Source organism: Vipera berus (assembly GCF_964194415.1).
Source record: "Vipera berus genome assembly, chromosome: 1".
In the NCBI taxonomy this organism is placed as follows: Eukaryota; Metazoa; Chordata; class Lepidosauria; order Squamata; family Viperidae; genus Vipera; species Vipera berus.
Window position 1 is genome coordinate 179,289,204 of NC_138202.1, and position 23,323 is coordinate 179,312,526.

Genomic DNA, 23,323 nt, shown 5'->3' on the forward strand with positions numbered 1-23,323 from the left:
AGTGTGGTGGATTTTCAGGGAGTATGTGGCACAATTCATCTCTCCCACAGATACAGGAACCTACTCTCCAGAACAGACCTACAACTGAAACCAAGAGTGGGATGAACCTTTGAAAATAGCAAATATCTGTGTCAATAAATACATGCCACAGAAACTTTTTCTTTAAAGCTGAACAGAAGAAACCCACAGGTAGCACAGGACAGGTCTGTCAAGAAAGGAAGGGCCGGATAGATAGCAAAGACAGATCGGGAAAGCTGATCAACTACTTCACTTCACCTTATCTACTGTCCAAGGCCATATTTCTTGCTTTGGGGAACTCTCTTTGTCAAAACTTTGTCAAGCTGTCTTAGCCTGCCAAGAAGCGTGCCTGATTATAGAAAGAATTAAGTAAAATTCTGAAACAATTCCTTTCATGTACTGTATTTGTACAATATATGCATTTGTATAGTTCTAGGTGCTGTCCAAATTAAACTCCATGAATCTTCTATTCAAGAATGAGATTTTTTTTTACATTATTTATCAATAAAATTACAAAGAAATGTGAGAAAATGTGTTGTACATTCATCAATGCTTTCAACCAAATCAGTACCTGAAAGTAAATTTGGTATGTTCCTCAAGGGAATTCTGAGACAAGCTAAATATGGTTTACTGTAAACCATTAAACCTTTTCAGAAGGTTTGGATAAATAAATCTATTTCTTGTTTGGAACTTTATTTATTTATAGGTCTATTCCCTTTCCTTCTATATTATAAATCCATCAGTATAAAGAAGAATAGGAACTTTGCTCTAGTAGAAAACCAAATGCTACAGCATTCTAAATCCTATAATACAGATTATGAAAAAGGGGGGTCCTCCTGTAAGAGGGGAGTGCTTTGAGCAGAAGGGGGTTTTCACCACAGTATGTGCTTGAATGGAGGAGCATGTCTGAGGATCCTCTGGTGCAAACAGAAGCACTTTTTACTTGTGGAAGTAACTATTGGATATAATCCAGAAAATTTTGCTTCCTCATTGTTATGAGTTACTGCGAGATACAGCCCTGTTTCTATCTTTATATTAGGCAGTTTTCTCTATGCTTCAACAAAAAATACCCAGGATGCCTTGAACCATTTTCAGGCCAAACACATTCTACTTTTTATTACACATATTACATTCTTAAATAAAAATGCGTCACATAACTTTTTTTGCATAGATATCTTACAATATACCAATTTAAAAAAGAATTATGAAACAGACCAGTAACAAAAATAAATCTTCTTTTTCATTAATAATCTTGTAACATTAACATACCACCATCATATAATACAAATAATATTTTTAAATCTTAAGACTTTTGTACAGCCAAAAAAATGGACAAAGTAATATATTCATATATTTATATTTATATATATATTTATATATATAAAAAGCATAAAAAAAATAAACACCAACCAAAAAAAGGGAGAATGGAGGGCTACCATTTTGGGTACTTCTGTGATATACTAGAGCCATGTTTTTCAACTTTGGCAACTTTAAGATGTGTGGACTTTAACTCTCAGAATTCCTTAGCCAGCGAGGGGGATTTCTGGGAGTTGAAGTCCACATATCTGAAAGTTAGCAAGGTTAAGAAACACCGTACTAGAAATACCTGAGAGAACGAGGCTGAAGGTTCCTCCAAATGCACTTGGCAGAAACGTCTGATGAAAGAAAAGCTGTAGTGCAAAAAGAAAGTCCTTCAAGAGTTGTTGGTGGTTACGCAGGTATTGTTTTAAAAGAATGACTGGATTATATATATATATATATAGATATAATTAGAATCCAAAAAAGGATCTGGTGAATCTGTTACAAATACACCAATCCTTTACTTCCCTAAGCAATATTCATTGTACCCATTGTCTAAATTCTGACATGCTTTTCCCTTGATATAACTTTAGAAAGATTTAAAGGGGGTTGTTTCAAGGGAGTAATTTCTCCTACCATGCTCCTGAAACCTCTTGTCAAGGGTTCCAATTCTGGAGGTAATTAACGTTGCTCATATATATCATCAGTCTTTAAGTCAAGACCAGAATCACTGTGGAATCAACTGCTTGGAGGATCTAACTGTATGATGAATGTGTGCCTCAGCAGATTGAGCACATTACATGTGAAGGATGAAGAACCACTAATCCATGAAACCCAGTACCTCCTTATAGTATGAACTACAGCTGGAAAATTGACTGGAAATGGGAACTGTGGATCTTTGGACTGATGCCACTAGAAGCTAATCTTGATCACGAGGCAATCTTACCAGGATTGTAGCTAATAAGGGGCAAGACAAGCTTGCCTACTTGATTATTCCTTTGGATATTTTTCTGAACTTTCTTAGAATCCAATTTTTTTTGTTTATTTGGCAGAACTGTGGAATAGGAGGGACACGGGTTTAGTTGCAGTGCTGCTTGCTAATTCCATCCCTTCCCCAGTGAAATTTAGGAAGTAGTTGGGACTGAGAACTACTTCTGGAAAGTGTTACTGCAGACAACAGGATACAGGAGAGATTTTATTTTTTTAACCTGTATGCAGCCCATTTTGCCTAGAAGGCGGGACCTCTTAACAACATATTCTCAAACCTTATGTTTTGCCTCCCAATTCAATGCATCATCTCTGCATGTTTCCTCCCTGTCAAAAATATATACTTCACAAGAATAACCTTGCTTTAGAAGCAGCAAATGACTTGATTATGAAGATTGGCAATAAAGCTCAGCTTTGGCTAACCTTGAATTGGGGTGAGATTTCTATTTTTCCTTCCCAATTCAGATTCTGATTGACTTCTGATTGTTGATTTGCAATTTTTCTCACATAGGAGGGTGGAAAAAAAGGGCAATTGCTTGACCAGCTGCTCAAAATATCTAAATATTGTTCACTTTGTAAGTTTGTGCACAATAATCAGCAGACGAGCTTATGCATCTGGTAAGGGTCATGTGAGGAAGAGACATGATTCTGGATTTGGGGCTGTATTTCTCTTCACCAGGAATGAAGTATTAACTTGTCCATTCTATCCCCAGAAAAGTTATTTACTTGTTATAACCTTTTCATACATTTGTGCATCCAGGCTTCTAGCCTTGTCCTATTGCCCTCCAAGTGTGTGGCATCCATGGAATTGGCAGCCATGTAAAAGGCATAATCCCAGCTCTGATGCAGAATTCCTTCAAGTGCAGATGACTCCTGAAGGAACCAGACATGAGCAGAGCCCTACTGTATCCCTACTGGAAGCACTACTCTAAGAGAAGGGGCAGAGAAAGCAACACAAGGCAAGGAAGGAGATGGGCTGAAAACTACTACTACCTTGTGTGCTCAGCCTCTCCGCTCAGCCAATATTTGTGGTATTCTATAGTGTGTTTTTTTAAAAAAAATCCCTCAAACATTCTCTTTATACAGTGCTCATTTTGGGATAAAATACTGTTCTCAAAATGGTACCACTATAGTACTCTCAATTTGTTGAAGAGACCTTTACCATGTATATACTTACAGTGTTCATTTGCTGATGATACATGCTAGCATAACTGAAGTGCTGTTTAGTTTTTTCTTAGAACTGAGCAACTTCACACAAATTTCACTATATCTGTGGAACTAAAAAAATTAAAAAATAATATAATGTCTATCAGGTAGTGAAGGATCAATAACAAATGAGTGCTTAAAAACAGTGTTACAATTTTGGTGTTCAGGGATTAGCAGATACAACGTTCAGAAATGCATAAAATACAAATAACAACGAATAACAATATACTGGATATACTGGACCAGATATATATTCTGGTCTGACCATATGGCCTTCCAGGGAACCATTTATTAGCCACAGGAATAGTAATACAATAAATGAAAATATTAAGTGACAGACGTGTAAAAATATTACTTTAGGAATGGCTTCCCAAATGGACCTATCAACCATGCTGATCTATTTATCCAGCTAATAATCTGTCACACAGGAATTTAAAAAAAGATGTCCAAGAAATTGTATGCTATATTGATAGGTGATTTTTGCACACTGAAGCCTCAGCAGATAGATAGGTCAATTTAATGTCACTTCCCTCCATGTGACATAAAACTCAGGGTACTTTTGTAAACATTCATTCTGTTTTCTCATGGTATACAATAAAGATACACACAAGCAAAATTATTCCAAATAAGCCAACATTCTTTTAAAATTCACTGTCAATAGTAAGGGCCCTCACTCAAATGAAACAGAAATAGGGATTGTTGATTACTACATCAGGCAGAGTTGGATTTTACTTCATTTACATGGGCTTATATTTTAGATATATTCAGATGTTTTAGCATATGTGTAGATACAGAGAACCTGGGAGTATACGCTTGCAATTTGGCGGTATGCCCAATCAACAAATTAAAAAAAAATATATAAACATAGTTCAATTTAAAAATATGAGTATGCCAACATTAACTTTCAAATCTAAGAATATTTTAGTGTGCTTTTGAAATTACAGCAGGTTAATACATTCTTGATACTTTTCCCCTATTGTTCGAGGGTTTTTAAGAAAAATGAAGCCTTTACTATATCCCTACTGAGAAAGAGAGAGATCCTTGTTGCTGAAAGGGGTCGGGTGTGTGTGTCAATTCTTGCTATTTTTCTGAAGATAGCCCCTATCTTATTTTGGCAAGGAAAGGCAAAATCCTTAACACATATACATACATATACTCACACACATATATACACACACACAAACAAACCCACAGAGATGGCCCTCTGTTAAATGTTTAAAAGAAAACAAGAGTTTTCTTTTGAATCCAATTATCATGGGGTCTACCAGAAATGTGTAGTACAAGTTAGCATGTAGAGTATGCCACACAATTAACCAAATCTAAATTTTCCAGAGCATATTGTAAACTGGCATACTGAAAACAGGATGCAGCATACACGGCTGCTGCTGAAGCAACAAGAATACTGCTCAAAGGCAGGGCTGCCTGAATCAAATGCCTGATTGCTTTTGCCTGTATTTTCTATCCAAGCTTCCTTATAGTAGACTAGGAAATTAGCTACTCTGTCTTGCCTTGCCATTTCCTCTCCTTGAGACCATTAATAAAGACTGGGTGGTAAAACCCTGCCATCATTGCTATGTTAGAAAATCCTTGTATAGGATGGTAAAAGCCAAACTAAGGTCTGCTAAATGATGTAATTAAGTCCTTGAAATATTTACACACATTCTCCCTCAATTTATGTTGAATTTGTAACAGAAATACAGAACCCACTAAAAATCATTTTTGGTATGGCACACCCATCAGACATGATTTTCTTTTGGTAAGTGGCGAAAAGAAAATCTCAAGAACAAATTACCATTTGTGTTTGCATTTCCCATGGCTCATTGTCCTGAATTCTTCCTCCTCCTTCCTGCCTCCCACGCTTGTGAGACTGTCAGTATGATTAGGATTGCAGACAGATCCTATCACCAACAGAGGATGGGGTGGTTCACTGGGAAGTAAAGAGGCTCCCACTGACAAGTGCCAACAGCCTTACAGACAAACATTGCAAACTAGGGGCAGAGGCAGATGGCTAAGCTGTGATTGATTTGCTGTACCAAGTTATAGGCTTCTGATTATTTGTTTATTTGGTGGTGCTGGCCAGCTAATAACCATATAATCTACAGTGGAAACATAGCAACCTTATGCATTCACTATGGACCTACATCTCTTCCTGTTTTATCTTCTCACAGGCTGAGAGCAGATCCCTTTCACATTTACTCAGGAAGAGGCCCTTCTTACTCCCAACTAAATCCTATACTTCAAATCTACTTTGAACAGGGAGAAAAGAAACAAGCTTTTTGTTCCCCAGATTATTTCAAGTCCTGTTAACAGAAAATTTTCTGAGACTTCTAATATCAGTAAGAGTTAGATGAACACAATTCCTTTTGGTTTCTCTGGCTTCCCATTCACATCTGCTTCAGATTATTTAAGAAAGCAAGCTTATTTTAAATTTGTCCGTAACTCTTATAGTCTCAAATGAAATTCTAGATACAACAGAACTGAATATTTTAGGCTATGGGTATTACTTAAGGACTATGTCATGACAGATACATATATATATATTTGTGTGTGTGCGTGCACATACACACACACACACACATATATATACATACACACTTATCTATATACATACACCCATACGCACAGATACATGCATGCACATTATGCAAGACTCTACAAGAAAACAAAAAAATCTTGACAGTAGAGATTTTTCAGCTAATACGTTGTCTAGATGTTCAGTCTTCTCTCTTCTCTGATATTCTAAAACTGTCACACAACAATATTCCAATACCAAGTTACAGAGTTCTCAATTTCCCAGTGAACACCTCCATAGAACAGAAAAGATGCAAACACAGTTAAAGAGAACTACAAGATTGTCAGCAAACAATGCTCCAAGATTTCTTCACCACAAATCTTTGGAATAAAACTTAGATCTTGCCCTTATTCTTAAATCCTAATATTAATTGCCTCTGTAAAGATTATTCAGGTTTTGGTCCGTATCTCATCCCATCATTAAGGGCTAGACTTTGTATATAAATGGTTGTTGATAGTCACAGTATGTGCAGGGATTATCTGAGCCCGAGGAGAGGACTGTTTGGAACCTCAGTAGCTGAATGAAATTACAGATGGAAAGAAAACCCCAAGAGCTAAATATTATGTATCAGTGTCTGTACTTCCATTATATATTTGAAGATATAAAAAGTTATTTTAATGTTTCTGCATCCTAAACGTGAATTAGGAAATTAGTGAACAGTCAACAAGTCAAAAACAGTCCAAAGTAGGGCAGTGAGCTAGTTTAGTGAGTGGAAGAGTAGCAACCAAGAGAGTTACAGGCCATTCCGTTTCTCAGCACATCTTGCAGGGATGGTCCCAAATTAACTATACACAGCCATTCTGAATCACTATCTCTTTACCTGCATGAGAGATAGTTTGAAAAGGCAGTCTTTGGAATAGTGCCAGCTCCAACTAGCTAAAAATAAACGTTATGCATATATAGAGGAAGGAAGGTGTGTGTGTGTGTGTGTGTGTGTGTGTGTAGATAAGTACAGAAAAAAATAATCTAATTTGACCACAACCATCAAACTATCTACAAGATCCAAGCATGAGCCTGATGCCTTCATTGTTCATTAAATAGTACAACCATTGCTTGAAGTGGACCCATGCATCTACTTTTTTTTGTTTTTGTTTAAATTAGTTGTTCGGAAAGAAGTCCGTGCTTACCAAAAAGCCAATCCTTTCATTTAACTGCATTGTGTTGGACAAGTGGGAATTTCATCACCTTAATAAAATGGGAAAGGAGAATCTAGGTAGGCATTTTCTCTTTTAGAAGAAAACATGTAGGAGACTAATATTAAAAGCAAGAGGTTCTCACTCCTAACTTACATGATTGCAAGTATTCTATTGATCTGCTTAACCCAAAATATTTCTTTTGCGAGTGCCAGACACACATATGTTACCACATATTTCACCAAGTAAAAGGCTAGCAACAACAAACAACCAGAATTGCTAACCATTTTTTGTGGGTTCCCACAAGCATGCTCCCCAGGGTGCAGAAGGAAAACCTGAAGTCAGGCCTGAGTGAGAGAATCCAAGACAGATATCCAGGTGTGTAAATGAGTTCTCAGAAACTTGGAGAAAAGGTTCAAAGCTTCAAATAAGCTTTCTTTCAAGTTTTCATTAAGTAATTAAATAGGAAGTTCGAACTATGGCAATATGGTGATGCCTCCAAAGATATACTGTGATCTTGCTCAGGGATTTCGCTTGTCAACCGTTATGCAATCATATCAGCAGTTTTCACAGTTCCTCTGTGCACGTGATGTGCAATAACCAAATACCAAAATTAAAGGAACAAAACAGTATCTCTCTCTCTCCCCCCCCCTCTCTCTCTATATATATATATATCTCCTTGACAAAGTCCATAACAGCTGAAGCAAGAAAACTGGTAGGTGTATCCTAGGATCGCTGCAGAGTGTACTGCCAATTAAGGCCATTGGTATTGACTTAAACAGATCTTGACAGCTCAGTTCTACGAAAAAACAAAAGAGAGCAGATCAAGAAGTTCTTGAGGAATCTTGATAAATCATTAAGGGTGCCTTAAAACAAAATCAGCAGAAAGGAACCAAGACAGTAATGTTTTGGCTACCAAACTGGAATTTGGTTTTTCTAGGGCATTAGTTTTCCTTCCAAAATTATCTCCAAAGAAAAGTTAGTGCTACAAATATGCAAGTCCAAAATAGGTTTCCCCCCTCCCCAGTCAAGTTGCACCAAGAAGCAAGTTACTATATGCTGCTTCTATGCTGTTCACCTGCAAGGAATCCTCTTCCATCTGCTTTGATTTCCATTGGCAATAAACAGGAACAAAGATTTTCAAGTTCTGAAGTGCTGTAAGCAACTGTGTCTTAAAGACTTCCCCTGCATCCCTTTTCCTAATCACATGTCTTCTGCCTTTCAGATGGGCAATGCATTGGAAACAGATGAACGTACTGCTGAGTGCATGACAGCATTTACTGCATGTTGTGTGAATAGAGGTTTACATGTGATCAAATTCTCTTCTTTTGGAAGGTAGCAAGAGACAGGCAATTGGGTTCCACCCTTCTCCCCATGACGCTATGGTCTAACTGCATCCGGGTCACACTGTATTTTCCCTATTATTTAGATGTGCCTCTTCATATGGAGGGCAAGATGATCAGACCTTGAAAAACACCTGCAAAGTAAACACAAAAATAAAATCAGTATCAAAGACAATTATATAGTTTGGATTTCACTTCTCACAATGTCCAAGTTTGTAATCAGCTGGAAAACTCTCTGCTTATTCCTGCATAATAAAATTGCAGAAATTGTAAAGCACCTGATATGTACTAAAAATGGTATGAGTAATAAATGAATACAGGTTTAGCTGGCAATTTTAATTCTATTACATCTGTTTCAGAATCTACTTTTTCAGCTCTCATGGTAATGGAAGAATCCTTCAGAAGAAAAATGGGTGAGATAATCTCATAATTTTGAAATGTATATGTATATAGATCATATATATAGTCAGTGGCTTATAACTGAAAAGGATGACTGGGGGGAAATGCCCAACTAATCATGGTCCAGCCAGAAGGAAGCACAATAATCATTGAGAAAAAAAAGACACAAACTTGGTCCCATTTATGGAGAAGCCATTCTCAAACAATATGTAGTATTTTAAAGGACCATTGTGTGCTACCTATTTACAGGCAGCTCCTACTGCAATAAAATTTGAGTCCACTAAAATACTTTAAACAATCTTCTACCTAAGAGCAAAGGATTCAGAAATATGCATATATTCATAGTTCAAGCTGATATCACTTTTAAGAGCTTCATGTCACCAAGGATGACCATATTTGGGCTGCAGAAATTCATATGGTCACTAAATAGAAAAGAGAGACATGAAAAGCTATAATTCTTTTTGTCATTTAGCAGTCATCTGGTTTTTGGCAGCCCGGCTATGGTAACCCCAAACAAAAGCACTGTGATAATTTAAGTCCTCTTCCTCATTTGCCTCTAATCACAGCACAAACTTTGCCTCAATATCTGCTTTTTTTTCTTCCATGTCTTCCTGACGTTGTTTAAGTCTTAGCCTATATCTGAGGCAACTTAAACTCATCCTCAGTTGTTCCAGCTTTAAAGGAATATTTTCTCTCTTCTGTCCTCTCAATAGATTTTTGCAAGAAGTACAATCTGGCACACTTCACTGACCATTTGACTGCTGACAAGGTTGGGAGCTGGGATCAACCCTGCCCCTTTTTAGCCAGTTTAAATGTTGGTGATCACAGCCCTCCGTTCTGGTTTCTTGGCATTGCTTTCCACTGTCAGGATAGTTTAACCTCAGGACAGACAGGACATCTGACTTCCACTTTATTAATACCTGGCTTGAGCTTCCAATAGGGCTTGTCAGATCATAGGTGGACTCCTTATACAAACCTGTTTCCTGCTTCTTCTGAAAAGAGCAACAAACTTATTTTAAAACACATATTTCATACTCTTCTGAAAGAGCACCAATCCTTTATTGCACAGAAGACAGAAGTGAGTGCTAGGTACTGTCAGGTGTGTACTACTTTTGTCTCCATTGGGTGCATTGCTGGTTTTCATTGCTTCTGCTGTCAAGAGAAATTTGTGTGATCATATTTTTTACCCTTTTTATTATCTCTGATAACTTTTGCACGAGCTCTACAACTATCATACTAATCAGGCAAAGCTTTGATTTAATGGGAATATGATTTTGTCTATTCCATTTTGGCTTTCGCAGCTCCCAGTGCCACAGTGATGGCTGTTGTTATTATTTGCATGGCAACACACTGTCCCAAAGATGTTTTTACATGAAGCAACTGGACTTTCTTGTTTTTCTTTGAAGACGTTTTGCTTCTCATCCAAGAAACTTCTTCAGCTCTGACTGGATGGTGGTGATTGGAAGGATTTATACTCCTTGCAGACAGCTGCTCTTTTGCATTCTTTTAGAGAATCATTGAGGCCACCTGGAGGTTTATCTGTGTTGTCAGGGTCAGCTGAATAGTGCAAATGGGTACCAAGCCTTCTTGGAACTGTTGAAAAGACTGTGTTGTAGACTGGAAATAAATGATGTCATATATCTCCCCCTCTGTTGAGAGTAAAAGGTAAAGGTAAAGGTTCCCCCGCACATGTGTGCTAGTCGTTTCCAACTCTAGGGGCCGGTGCTCATCTCCGTTTCAAAGCCGAAAAGCCAGCGCTTGTCTGAGGATGTCTCCGTGGTCATGTGGCCGGCATGACTAGACACCAAAGGCGCACAGAACGCTGTTACCTTCCCACTGTAGTAGTCCCTATTTTTCTACTTGCATTTTTACATGCTTTCGAACTGCTAGGTTGGCAGAAGCTGGGACGAGTAACAGGCGCTCACTCTGTTACGCGGCACTCGGGATTCAACCCGCCAAACTGCCGACCTTCTGATCGACAAGCTCAGTGTCCTAACCCACTGAGCCACCACGTCCCTTCTGTTGAGAGAGGGCTGTTCAATTTTGACATAGATAGCCTCTTTGACCCCTCTTTCAAACCAACGGTTCTCTCTGTCGAAAATGTGGCCTTTGCTTTCTTTGAAAGAGTGGCCTTTGTCTTTTAAATGCAGATGGACTGCTGAATCTTGTCCTGATGGGTTTGTTCTCCTATGTTGTGCTATGCGTTTATGGAGTGGTTGTTTTGTTTCCCCAAAATAAATGCATGGCACAACATAGAACAAACCCAACAGGACAAGATTTCTTTGGTCAAGTTTAACAGATTTACATCTACCTAAAATTTATCTCAGAGCTGCCTACCTTCACCCCAAACCACTCCATTTTGAGGAGAATGAAAGGTGGTTGTTTTCCCATGAACGTTTGGTGGAAGTGAAGCCAGGGGAATCTACCAATCCATTTCCTTAATTTGGCTTGCCCTATGTAGATTATGGCAGTGCCAGTCATTAGTCTTGTTATTATGGCAGGATGAAGTTTGGCAATGTGGTCATACTTTTATGCAGGCATACTTTTTTGCCAGCTGAAGGATGGACGGATAGTGCTTCAATAGTTAAGAGGAAAAAGCTTGCCCATTATTGGTTGGTCCTCATAAAGACAGTGACTGATTTTAGAAAGGATAGAAGGCTGTAACAGTCACACCAAACCGACTACACAAACAAAAAAAATTCTACCTTCACTACCAGTGAATCCAAAAGAAAGGAATTAACTATGACTTGTCATGATACTTAGTCATGACCCAGGTGATTTAGAAATGCTTATGCAAAAAAAAAAGTCAAAGCATGCTGAAATGAAGAGTTAGCATGAGCAGCTGAGTATTCACTGCAGTTAAACTTATTTTTTTAAAAAAACACCTTTAAGTTTCAATAATAATGTGTATTTACAGTTTCTAAAGTAAAAAATAAAACCTGCTTGTGATTTCCACTTGCTAAAATACTATATTTCATTCAGGAGCAAAAGGATATAAAGTGCTCTCTCTTCCTATTTCCCCACCTCACAACAACCTTGTGAGGTAGGAGAGAATGAGTGGTCGAAAGTCATCCAAGTCAGCCAGTTCTGCACGTTGTTCTGAGGACCAGATGGGGGAGTTCCATACTGGAAGCGGCTACAGGATTGATGGCAGACTCCAACCCCCTTCCCCTTGCTCTCTGCTCTCCATCCATCCATTTTTTGTTATCAGATTGATGCATTCTTGTGCTCTTTTTCACTGGTTATTTTATTGTTCTATTATTTTACTTCTGTTCAGTTTACATTCTTTTCATTTCTCCCTTTTTATTGTTGCAAACTGCCTAGAGTAGCCCAACAGAAAGATAGGCTGCAAATAAATTTAACAAACAAACATTACATCCCATAATCTTTTGTGACTGAGAGAGGACTAGAATCTGACTCACCCCACTCCCAATCCGAAACTTTTAACAACTACATTAAACAGACTTTCTATATGCTAGATATAAGATACAGGTAGTCCTCAACTTACAACCACAATTTAGCCAAATCTTTCCTTTGCTAAGTAAATTTTGTTCCATTTTATGAACTTTCTTGCCACAGTTGTTAAGTGAAACACTGCAGTTGTTCAGTTAGTAACACAGTTGATAAATGAATCTGGCTTCCTCATTGACTTTGCTTGTCAGAAGGTCACAAAAGGGAATGCTGCAACGGTCATAAGTGTGAAAAATGATAAAAAATGGTGAATAGTGTAAATCGAAGACTACTTGTAATTTTTACTGAAGAGATGTAACTGCTACTTCTATAAGGACACATATCTTGCTCCTCACACTTGAATTTTACTGGAAGAAGAAGGAAAAAAACAGGGCAACGTACTAAGTCCTAGCATCATGGAAGAAGCACACCTCACAGTTCTGAACAAGTGGATTGTAACTCCCATTAGAAATTCTGAATGTCCAAGCTGAGTTAGCATCACTGCTGTTATACAGAAAAGTTAAATGGCAGAGACACAGAAAAATACCAAGTTGCATTGAGAGTCATCCTGACACACATGGTCTACTATTACTCCAATTTCAACAATCAGGATTGATTAGTGCCACTTAACCCTACTTAAAGGTTAGGAGCCTTACCAGAGAACAAAAGTCTCTGGGAACAGCAAGAAACTGGAATAATTTCTATAGCAGATCAACTTTTTATATGGCTGTCTTGATTTCCAAACCATGTTGGTCTACCCGGAAACTTCCATTCTTCATTTGGACCTTACAATGTTTTCTACTCTGCCTTACAGAATTTCGGCCAATTGTAGAAGAATGGCATGGCATGGCATGGCATGGCATGGCATGGCATAGAATAGAATAGAATCTAGAAGGAACCATGGAGGTCTTCTAGTCCAGCCCCCTGCTCAAGCAGGAGAATCTATACAATTTCAGACAAGTGATTGTCTAGTCTCTTCTTTAAAAACTCCAACAATGGAGCAACCATGATTTTTGAAGGCAAACTGTTCCACTGGTTAATTGTCCTCACTGTTAGGAAGTTTCTCCTTAATTCCAGGTTGCTTCTCTCCTTGATTAGTTTCCATCCATTGTTTCTTGTCTTGCCTTCTTTCTGGTGGTTTGGAAAATAAGCTGACCCTCTCAAATACTGGAATATGCTATCATGTCACCCCTAGTCCTCCTTTTCTTTAGACTGGCCATACCAATTCCTGCAACTGTTCTTTATACGTTTTTGTCTCCACACCCTTAATCATCTCAGTTGCTCTTTGCACTTTTTCTAAAGTGTCAACATCTTTTTTGTAATGCGATGACCAAAATTGGATGCAATATTCCAGGTGTGGTGTTACTAAAGTTTTATAAAGTGATACTAATACTTCACATGATTTTGATTCTATACCTCTGTTTATACAACCAAGGATTGTATTAGCTTCTTTTGGCGGCGGCTGACTCATGTTTAAGTGATCATCCACCAGGACTCCAAGTTCCTTCTCACAGTTACTGTTTTTTTGAGCTAGGTTTTGCCTAATCTGTACTTGTACCTTTGGTTTTTCCTGCCTAGATGTAAAACCTTGCTTTTCTCCACATTAAATTTCATGTTGTTGGATAAGGCCCATTGTTCAAGTCTGTCAAGATCTTTTTGGATCCTGAGCTTGTCTTCTGGGGTGTTGACTGTTTCTGCCAGCTTAGTGTCATCTGAAAATTTGATGCGTTCCCCTTCAATTCCCTCATCTAAGTCATTGATGAAGACACTGAAGAGTACTGGGCCTAAGACGGAACCTTGTGGTACCCCACTGCTTACTTTTCTCCATGTGGATATACTGCCATTAAGAATGACTCGTTGAGTATGGTCTGTAAGCCAGTTACAAATCCATCTGCTGGTGATGTTGTCTATCCCACTATTTTCTAGCTTACTAAGAAATATATGACAATCTTCATGCACAAACTCCCCTCTCCCAAAGATTAAGTTTTGTATCCAAGATCTCTAACATGAAAAAAAGAAGCAGTCTGCTTGACTATGCTACTCTCTCTCTCTCTCTCTCTGTGTGTGCATGCAACCATGATCACAAATTGTCATCAAGATGTTTCAGAATCCCCAGAATAAAGTGTACTAGAAGAAATCAAAAGTTTAATGAAGACTTTATTAGAAATCAAACATATAAATTAATATATCCCTGCAAAACAGTAGAAAATTATCCAGCAGTCAACTAGTAGATCTATCAACTGCCCATTATCTGAATGTGTAGCCTTATTGTTAAGAGGAAAACCATCAAGCTTAAGAGCTAGTTTATACTGAATGCTAGCTCAGTGCAACAATACAGAGCCTTTGGACTGTCTTTTGCTGATAAAATTGTACTATTGTAATTCTATTTTAATCTCATTATATTTTCTTTTTAGACTAGTAACATGACTTTCCTCTTGTTTTTATCCATGCAATTCTGAAATATGGATTGGATTCAAGAAAATGTCCTAAGCTTGAAGCTACCAGGTGCCTTCACTGAGGTTTGGATGGCATAACAGATCTGGTGAGCTGCAAAAATAGTTGTGACAGTTAGCAGCACTGCCAGTTGTAGTAGTAACATTTTAGATACGCTTTTTATTTGACAAATATGTTGCATGTATCTAACAATAGTGATCTAGCAAGTAATGCGACAAATAAATAAGCATACTCTGATAAAGAGCAAATGTTCTATCAGTAACAACTACAAGTTAATATATGCAGTCTGCCACAGCTGTTGTAGTTTATACAACGGCAGGGATGAAATATACCACCACAGCAAAGTAACAGTGGTTTAGAAGGCAATTGGAAACTACTGTGCTATGAAAAATCATCATAGTTGAAAACAAGTACAAGTACAAGTAGCATCATGGGTTGCAAACCCCCATTAAGAGGCAGCATTCAAGAAGAAAAGAATGTGTGTCATATTTGGAGCTAGGATTCCCCTGAAAACATGTGGAATTTAATTAACATCACTATGCTCCACTAACAAGGGACGCGGTGGCTCAGTGGGTTAGGATGCTGAGCTTGTTGATCAAATGGTTGGCAGTTTGGCGGGTCAAATCCCGAGTGCCGTGTAACAGAGTAAGCGCCTGTTACTCGTCCCAGCTTCTGCCAACCTAGCAGTTCGAAAGCACGTAAAAAATGCAAGTAGAAAAATAGGGACCACTACGGCGGGAAGGTAACAGCGTTATGTGCGCCTTTGGCATCTAGTCATGCCGACCACATGACCAGGGAGACGTCCTCGGACAAGCGCTGGCTCTTCGGCTTTGAAACAGAGATAAGCACCAGCCCCTAGAGTTGGAAATGATTAGCACACATGTGCGGGGGAACCTTTACCTTTATGCTCCACTAAAAAAATAATGCAGGAAGATTCTGATCTAGAAAGTGAAATGAAAAAGGGAGCAAAAGATGGGATGAAGAAATCTTGAGATTAATTGCCTAGCTCATTCTAAAGCAAGTGAAAAGATAAGAACACAAAGTAACTCTCTTACCATATATTTTGGAAAATAGCCTAGTAGTCCATTAAAAATGGAATGTATGTCAGTGGGGAAGGAAAGGACCAATCAGAATAATCTTTCTCTTATCCTCATATCAATCTATGTATCTCTGACACTACAATATAAAAGGACAACTATCCTAAGAGGAAATGTGAGGTATTTTGAATGGCAAATGTGACATACATCCATATCACGCTGCCACAGTTTCAAATATAAATATAAATATTCACATTGCAGAAAATATTCTTGTTTAATCATATAGATGGAATCTTCCTGGGCATGCAGAATTAGTGGGGTTCTTCCATACTAGTTACTGTGGAATACAGATATCAGTATTATCAACAGATCAATTGCTGTAACACTGTGATAAAGTAATATGGCATGGATTGATTGTAGCAACGAAAAGGTTGGAATGAATCGAATTCTGGATTCCTCTTAAGAATAAAGATTAACAAGAAAGCTCCACTCCAAGAATACAATTTCCTGGCTGTTTCAAATTAATATTATTTCCACCAACATCAATGAAATGGCAATTGTCTGAGTATTCTTCCATTGCTTCTAAAGCAGAGAAAGAAAATATTTCTTTAGTTAACCAAATTAAGCCAAATTCTGGGGTTATGGGAAAACTAAGTATAGTCAAGGATCCAGAGATAAAAAGCAAAGGAAGGCAGTGCTTAATTAATTGGTAATGCAAAAAACCTCAGAACAGAGATGTGAAAAAGATCAGATTTTTTCCCTGTTAAGAAACAGGAGACTGGTTCTTTCAAATGCATCTTCTTCGTGCATGGGTTTTGGCAATCTCATGTGCTTAGGAGGGAAATAGAGCTTTGATTGTATTATAAACATTTTCTTATTATAGCAATGGACTTGAGGCTGCATGAAAAAGGATGGGTAATTTTCTAAAACCTGCCCAGAAAGCTACTTTTATAAATAGGATTTTAAAGCATGTCAAAGCCAGATGTAGCTATATTATTTGATTAGTCCCTCAATAGGACTTTAGTCTTAAGACTGGCATAGTCCATATTTCCAATTAGGTAGTCTACAGCTTGTTTAGCAAAGACAGACCTATTATGTTTTATTACCCCAAAATCTATTAAAGGATTTATTTTATCAGCAATATGCCAAGATAACTAAAGTAAACAATGAAGTAAGTTTTCAGTTATAGATTTCTAAATCAGATTTCAAAAATATCAAGGACTTTAACAGTTGCTTGTATAACCTCTTATCTAGATATGTGAGTTCATACAGCTAAATAATTATACACTTGTATATTAATATGAGATATATACATCCTGCCTTTTATTCAGCTATTATATAGCTTTCTTACCTCTTTTTTCCTATATGAAATAACCCTACAAAATAGGTTGAGCTGTGAAGAAGTGACTGACTCAGTCACCCTCTATCTCTGCTTCACTGCTCTCATAAACAGACCAAGAGAAAATGTGTGTGTGTGTGTGTGTGTGTAACAATTACTTCAATATTAGCTAATTTTTTCCTTTCATGAAGAAACATTCATAATTATTTTCAGGTATTGAAAACAGTTTTGGGCTTTGCTTTTGTATTTTATTATTTTTTCTTTCTAGTTTTGCTTCATACTTCATACTGGAGTTAATTGTTAAATCAGGAATATTTTATACTTTTCCTTTTATTTATTGCAGCATTTCCTATTACTGCTTTGATCAAAATCTGCATCCATGTTAACTTATTCATAATTTTATTTTTGTGGTTGTAGCTATATAGTTAGCAGTTGTTAGTCCTTTGAAGCTTTGCATATCCACACTTGCTATACTGAAACAAGATTTCAGTATTTGCAGAGAAGGTTCTCATTGGATCTGTGGTTTTTGACTACAATGACAGATGGACTTTTCCATAGGTGTAGAATTTTAATCTTTTTTACTATGCATGGTTTGATAATATGCAACTGCAAGGCAGAAGTGTATAATAAGGATGAGCTATAATTTGAATTCTTAACATTTCAGGATGCAACAATTTTAAATATGGCTTTTTATTTCTTTCAGTGCCTTTGATAAAAATAAAACCAAAACGTTTGCCATTTTATGTATCTAATTTGGAGGCTGATTATTTACTTTAAAACTGGTTTGCAATTTGGCTTCATCTTTGATTAGAGGCCAACAAATTTGTTAATACATTTTCCCCCAGTTTTTCACTTTTGCAATCCTGAGCAAAAAAGTAAGCAGTCTTTGGGACTAATGGATATATTTAGAAAGCATGTTATAAATGTTTCATAAGAACCTTATTAGATGAGTATAAAATGGCTGACATTAGGCAGCATTCATAGAGACACACAGGAATAAAAACATTCATTCCATCCAGTTTGTACATCCATTTGCAACATTTTCAATGTTTCTATAAATACTATAAGGATTTCTCTGAATATCTTTCCCAATATCTGCATTTTTCAATACCTTTTTCCTAATATATACCATACAAGAAGCTGTTCTTCATTTAATAGATCTTTTCCATAAATATACATTTTATACATATTCCCTATTTTATTAAATCTGTTGTATATTTGTATATGAGCTGTGGTGGTGCAGTGGTTAGAATGCAGTACTGCAGGCTAATTCTGCTGACTGCCGGCTGCCAGCAGTTTGGCAGTTCGAGTTTCACCAGCTCAAAGTTGACAACCTTCCTTCCTTCTGAGGTCGGGAAATTGAGGAGCCAGTTGGGGGCAATATGCTGACTCTGTAAGCCTCTTGGAGAGGGCTGTAAAGCATTGGGAAGCGGTATATAAGTCTAAGTACTATTGCTATCTGAGAGAAATGGGAGGTTTAGAAATGGGATAAATGAATAAATAAATAAATAAATATAAATAAATAAATAAAGTTGCTTGTTCGGAAAATTTGACATTATATAATTTTGAGATAAATGCCAAAAGACAACTATATACAGTTCACATTCTGCTGCCAGAATTGTACATTCTATATATTTTATATATTCCTGGGCTCCAAAATCACTGCAGATGGAGACTGTAGCCAAGAAATTAAAAGACGCTTGCTCCTCGGGAGGAGAGCCATGACAAATCTAGACAGCACACTAAAAAGCAGAGACATCACCCTGTCAACAAAAGTGCGTAAAGTCAAGGCTATGGTCTTCCCAGTTGCAATGTATGGCAGTGAAAGCTGGACCATAAAAAAGGCTGAGCGCCAAAGAATTGAGGCCTTTGAGCTATGGTGCTGGAGAAGACTCCTGCGAGTCCCTTGGACTGCAAGGCGATCAAACCGGTCAGTCCTAGAGGAGATCAACCCTGACTGCTCTTTAGAAGGCCAGATCCTGAAGCTAAAACTCAAATACTTTAGCCACCTAAGGAGAAGGAAGGAGTCACTGGAGAAGAGCCTAATGCTGGGAAAGATTGAGGGCAAGAGAAGAAGGGGACGACAGAGAATGAGGTGGCTGGATGGAGTCACTGAAGCAGTAGGCGTGAGCTTAAATGGACTCCAGAAGATGGTAGAAGACAGGAAGGCCTGGAGGAACATTGTCCATAGGGTCACGATGGGTTGGACACGACTTCGCAGCTAACAACAAATATATTTTAAATTCTTCCTATTTCAAATTTTTTCCTATCCTCCTTTCTGTCTCATCTTACAGGTTATAACAAACATATCTATCAAGCTATGCTTGAACTAATTTTTATAACAAAGGATTTATACGGATAAATAGAGTAACATATTCTCTACATTTGGCTCTTCTGTACATACTCTACTGCTTCAGAGAAGTACTGCAATACTTTGGCAGACTGGTATCTCATGGCAAGTGTTTAATTTTTCTCACCATATGCATTCTGGTAAATGTTAATGCCTTCCCTATATGTTGTAGGGTATGAATGGGACAGCCAGAGGAATGAAGGGGGTACTCATATTTTGTTTTAATCCTGTTGTTAATCCCATAGTGAAGTAGTTCTCAACCTATAGTCCACGGACTCCTGGGCGGTCATGAGATAGTCATTGGGGTCCCTGAAGACTTGAAGAAATGTTATGATTTAAATCTTGAGTTAGGTCTTTGGGGTTTGTGGTCATGGCCGGTGATCACAAAAGGTATTTAAAGGGAGTCTGTAGTGAAGAAAAGGATGAAAACCACTGCTATAATGCCTATAAAAAGAAGAGATTTCACCAAGAAAACTAGCTATTAATTAAAGCTGTCAAACTCTAAGGGATTCTGGATGGTATACAACATACACACACCCCAAATCCATAAAACAGATAAAACCTAAAACCACACGAACAGCCTAGAGTAAAATGATCCAAAAATAACAAAAATAAAAAACAAAACAGTCCCCCTGCCCAGCCCAACAAACAATAATGCACCCATCCCAAGTCTGGGACCGAGCCACGTTTTATGTGCTTTCCAGAACCCCAGGAGAGATAGTCTAGTCTGTATCTCTGGGGGAATGCTGTTCCAGAGGGTGGAGGCAATAACAGAGAGGGCATGCTTCCTTAGTTCCACAAGATGACAACATTTAATAGTGGAGACCTAGACTCACCCACTCTGCGAGAATGTACCTCATAGGCAGAAAGGATAGGAGATAAGCTGGTCCTGAGATTCCAGGCCCTATGCCATACACAGCTTTGTAGGTAATTTTATTTATTTATTTATTTTATTACATTTATATACCGCCCTTTCCCTGAGGACTCAGGGCGGTTTACAGGGAATTAAAATCAAACATACAAAAGTTAAAAGCCAAGTTAAAAAATATTAAATTAACCCTGTACTATTAAAACCCCAATTAAAATAATTTTCTCCTCAGCCTGGGCTCGAGAGCTCAAAGAGCCAGGTCTTCAGGCCCCGGCGGAATGATCGGAGGTCAGGGGAAGTCCTCAGCTCCACCGGCAGCTGGTTCCAGAGGGCAGCACCCTGAATTAGACCTAGAGGCTGAATGACAACCAATACAGCAGAGTATTGGGGATTCATGGGCATCTTGACAGATTCCTATTACTGTTTACGCTACTGAATTTTAAATCAGCTATAGCTTCCAGGCTGCTCCATGTATGGTGCATTGCAATAACCAGTTGTGAGGTGATCAGAGTATGAGTTACAGACTGAAGGACCTCCCAATTGAAGAAAGGGTGCAACTGGTGCCCCAGATGAACCGATGCAAAGGCCTCCTGGGCATAGCTGCCACCTGCTTTTGAGCAGTAGCTGTGAATCCAGGAGTTGCAGAATATATTATCTTTTCTTTAGAATCTGTGCAGAGAAGTCATAAAAGTACAAATGTATACAAAAGTATACATTTGAAAGAAAAAGCCAATACATTTTCACAAAAATAAGACAGGTGCTGTATTTAAATAATGATAACATCAAAAAAACAGAGGCAGCACAATAAAAGAGAAATAACTGGAGAAAATAAAATCAAAGACCTGCAAACAAAAATAGAAAAACTGTGGCAAAAGAAAGCAAAGATAGTACTAACGGTAACAGATATTGTAGGTGCAATGCTAAAACACCTGGAGGACCATCAGGATTGACCAATTTACCATCAGTCAATTGCAAAAGGCAGCTTTACTTGGATCAGCTTATATCCTGCCATAATATCTTTAACACTACCAAACAACATCTGCCTTTCGCAGTTCCCAGGACTCGATAGGTGGACAAAAATGCCAAATCCAGCCTAATCGTCTGGCTGACTGTGGGACCAATCATCATCATAATATCTTAATTGCTTTGAGAGCACTTCTTGAATTAAGAAGTGGGATATAATGTGAAAGAAAATAGTAACTGTTACCTGTCACAATGGCTGCACTTAAAGGGTTTTGCTCCCGTGTGCTTCCTGTAATGCCGTGTGAGTTCATCACTTCGTGCAAAACGCCACTCACACCCTTCCCATGAACACTTGTAAGGCTTCTCACCTGCGGAGATTACAAAAGTCTTGTTAATGCTGAAAGCAAAATTTGCATAAAAGACACACTTCCCATTCATACCAACATTCCATAAGCCATTGAAAGTGGTTGCCCCGATGTAATGATTGCTATCTGAACAAGGACATCTGATATCATTCTGTCCTGAACCTGCAACTTATTATAACCACTTCCTGTGCAAAGGTAAATTGAACTTGCAATGCTACATTCTAAACCAGGTATTCAGAGCACTGAATTCTCATTGCCATGGCTATCTTATATTTGTTTTTACATATCTACTGCATAAGTCCTTGCACACATTTTGTAAGTGATAATTTTTGAGACCGGAGAATTGGTAGCACTTCAACATAGCAGCAAAATCCTAAGTAAGTCTGATGATGATGATGGAACGGACCTTGGAGGTCGACTAGTCCAACTCCCTGCTCCGGCAGGAAACCCTATACCATTTCAGACAAATGGCTGTCCAGTGTTTTGCCATTCTTTATTGTCCATTCCTAAGGCCTCTATAAGTTGTCTGTTTGGATCCGAAAGTCCCACAAGATCTTGACTTGTTCATTTTCAAGAACTTTTGTCAATTTGGTGTACCCAGTAATTTTTGCGGCATTCAAACCCAAACTTCTGGCAAAGCTTCCAATGTATGATTTTGGCAACTTGATTGTAACGTTTGTAGATAACCACTCTGTGAGATTTTGCTGCAGCCACTGATAAGGTGATCCAATGTCTCATCTTTCTTGTTGCACAAGGGACATTTGGTGTTGTTATTGACATATTGAATTTTTGCTTTCATGGAATTGGGCTGCAGGGCTTGTTCTTAGGCAGCCAAAATGAAGCCTTCAGTTTCTTTCTTCAGCATCCCTGACCTCAACCAGCCCCATGTTAGCTTTGTATCTACCTTTCTTTCAATGGCTTTCAGGTATTGACTGTGCACAGGCTTCTTTTTCCAATTAGAAGCTCAATGCTCAATTGTTTCCTTTCAATCTCATTGTTTTCAAGAGGTTTCACTAATTCACCTCCTTCAGCAAAGGCTCTTTTGCTTTTTTTATGTAGTCATTTAAGCCATATTTTTCCTCTTCCACAGTTTGTTTCACTTATATGAGTCCTCTGCCACCCTGAGATCTAGGCAAGTACAACAGATCAATATCACTTTTTGAGTGCAGAGCATGGTGCATTGTCATTAGTTTTCTTGTCTTTCGATCCAAGTTATCAAGTTCTAGCTGTGTCCAATCAATTATTCCAGCTGAGTATGGTATTACAGGCCCTGCCCAGGTGTTAATTGCCTTTATGATATTTCCTCCACTTAGCTTTGATCTCAAGATTTTCTGGACTCACTTTATGTATTTTGTTATTATTTAATATTTAATATTTAATTCAATTCACAGTCTGGAACTAATAAAAACTTAATAGTTCAAGTCCTAACCAAGGACCTATTGTTGTTATCATATCATTATTATTTTCATTATTTGATTACATTTATTGACCACCCAACTCCAGTGGACTCAAATTGCAAAGGCAGTAAACATATGCATGT

General features: G+C 37.9%; 1 protein-coding gene across 1 annotated transcript in view; it reads right to left on the reverse strand.

The window, feature by feature from the left end:
• Positions 1-1,030: 1,030 nt before the first annotated feature.
• Positions 1,031-23,323, reverse strand: part of KLF7 (KLF transcription factor 7) — an 87,393-nt gene continuing 65,100 nt past the window's right edge. The window contains exons 4-6 of the mRNA XM_081329911.1: positions 21,663-21,786; positions 7,500-8,692; positions 1,031-3,582 (exon numbers count right to left, since the gene is read on the reverse strand). Of these exons, the coding sequence (XP_081186037.1) occupies positions 8,641-8,692; positions 21,663-21,786 (176 nt within the window). The 3' untranslated portion in view covers positions 1,031-3,582; positions 7,500-8,640. The remainder of the gene's footprint in view (positions 3,583-7,499; positions 8,693-21,662; positions 21,787-23,323) is intronic.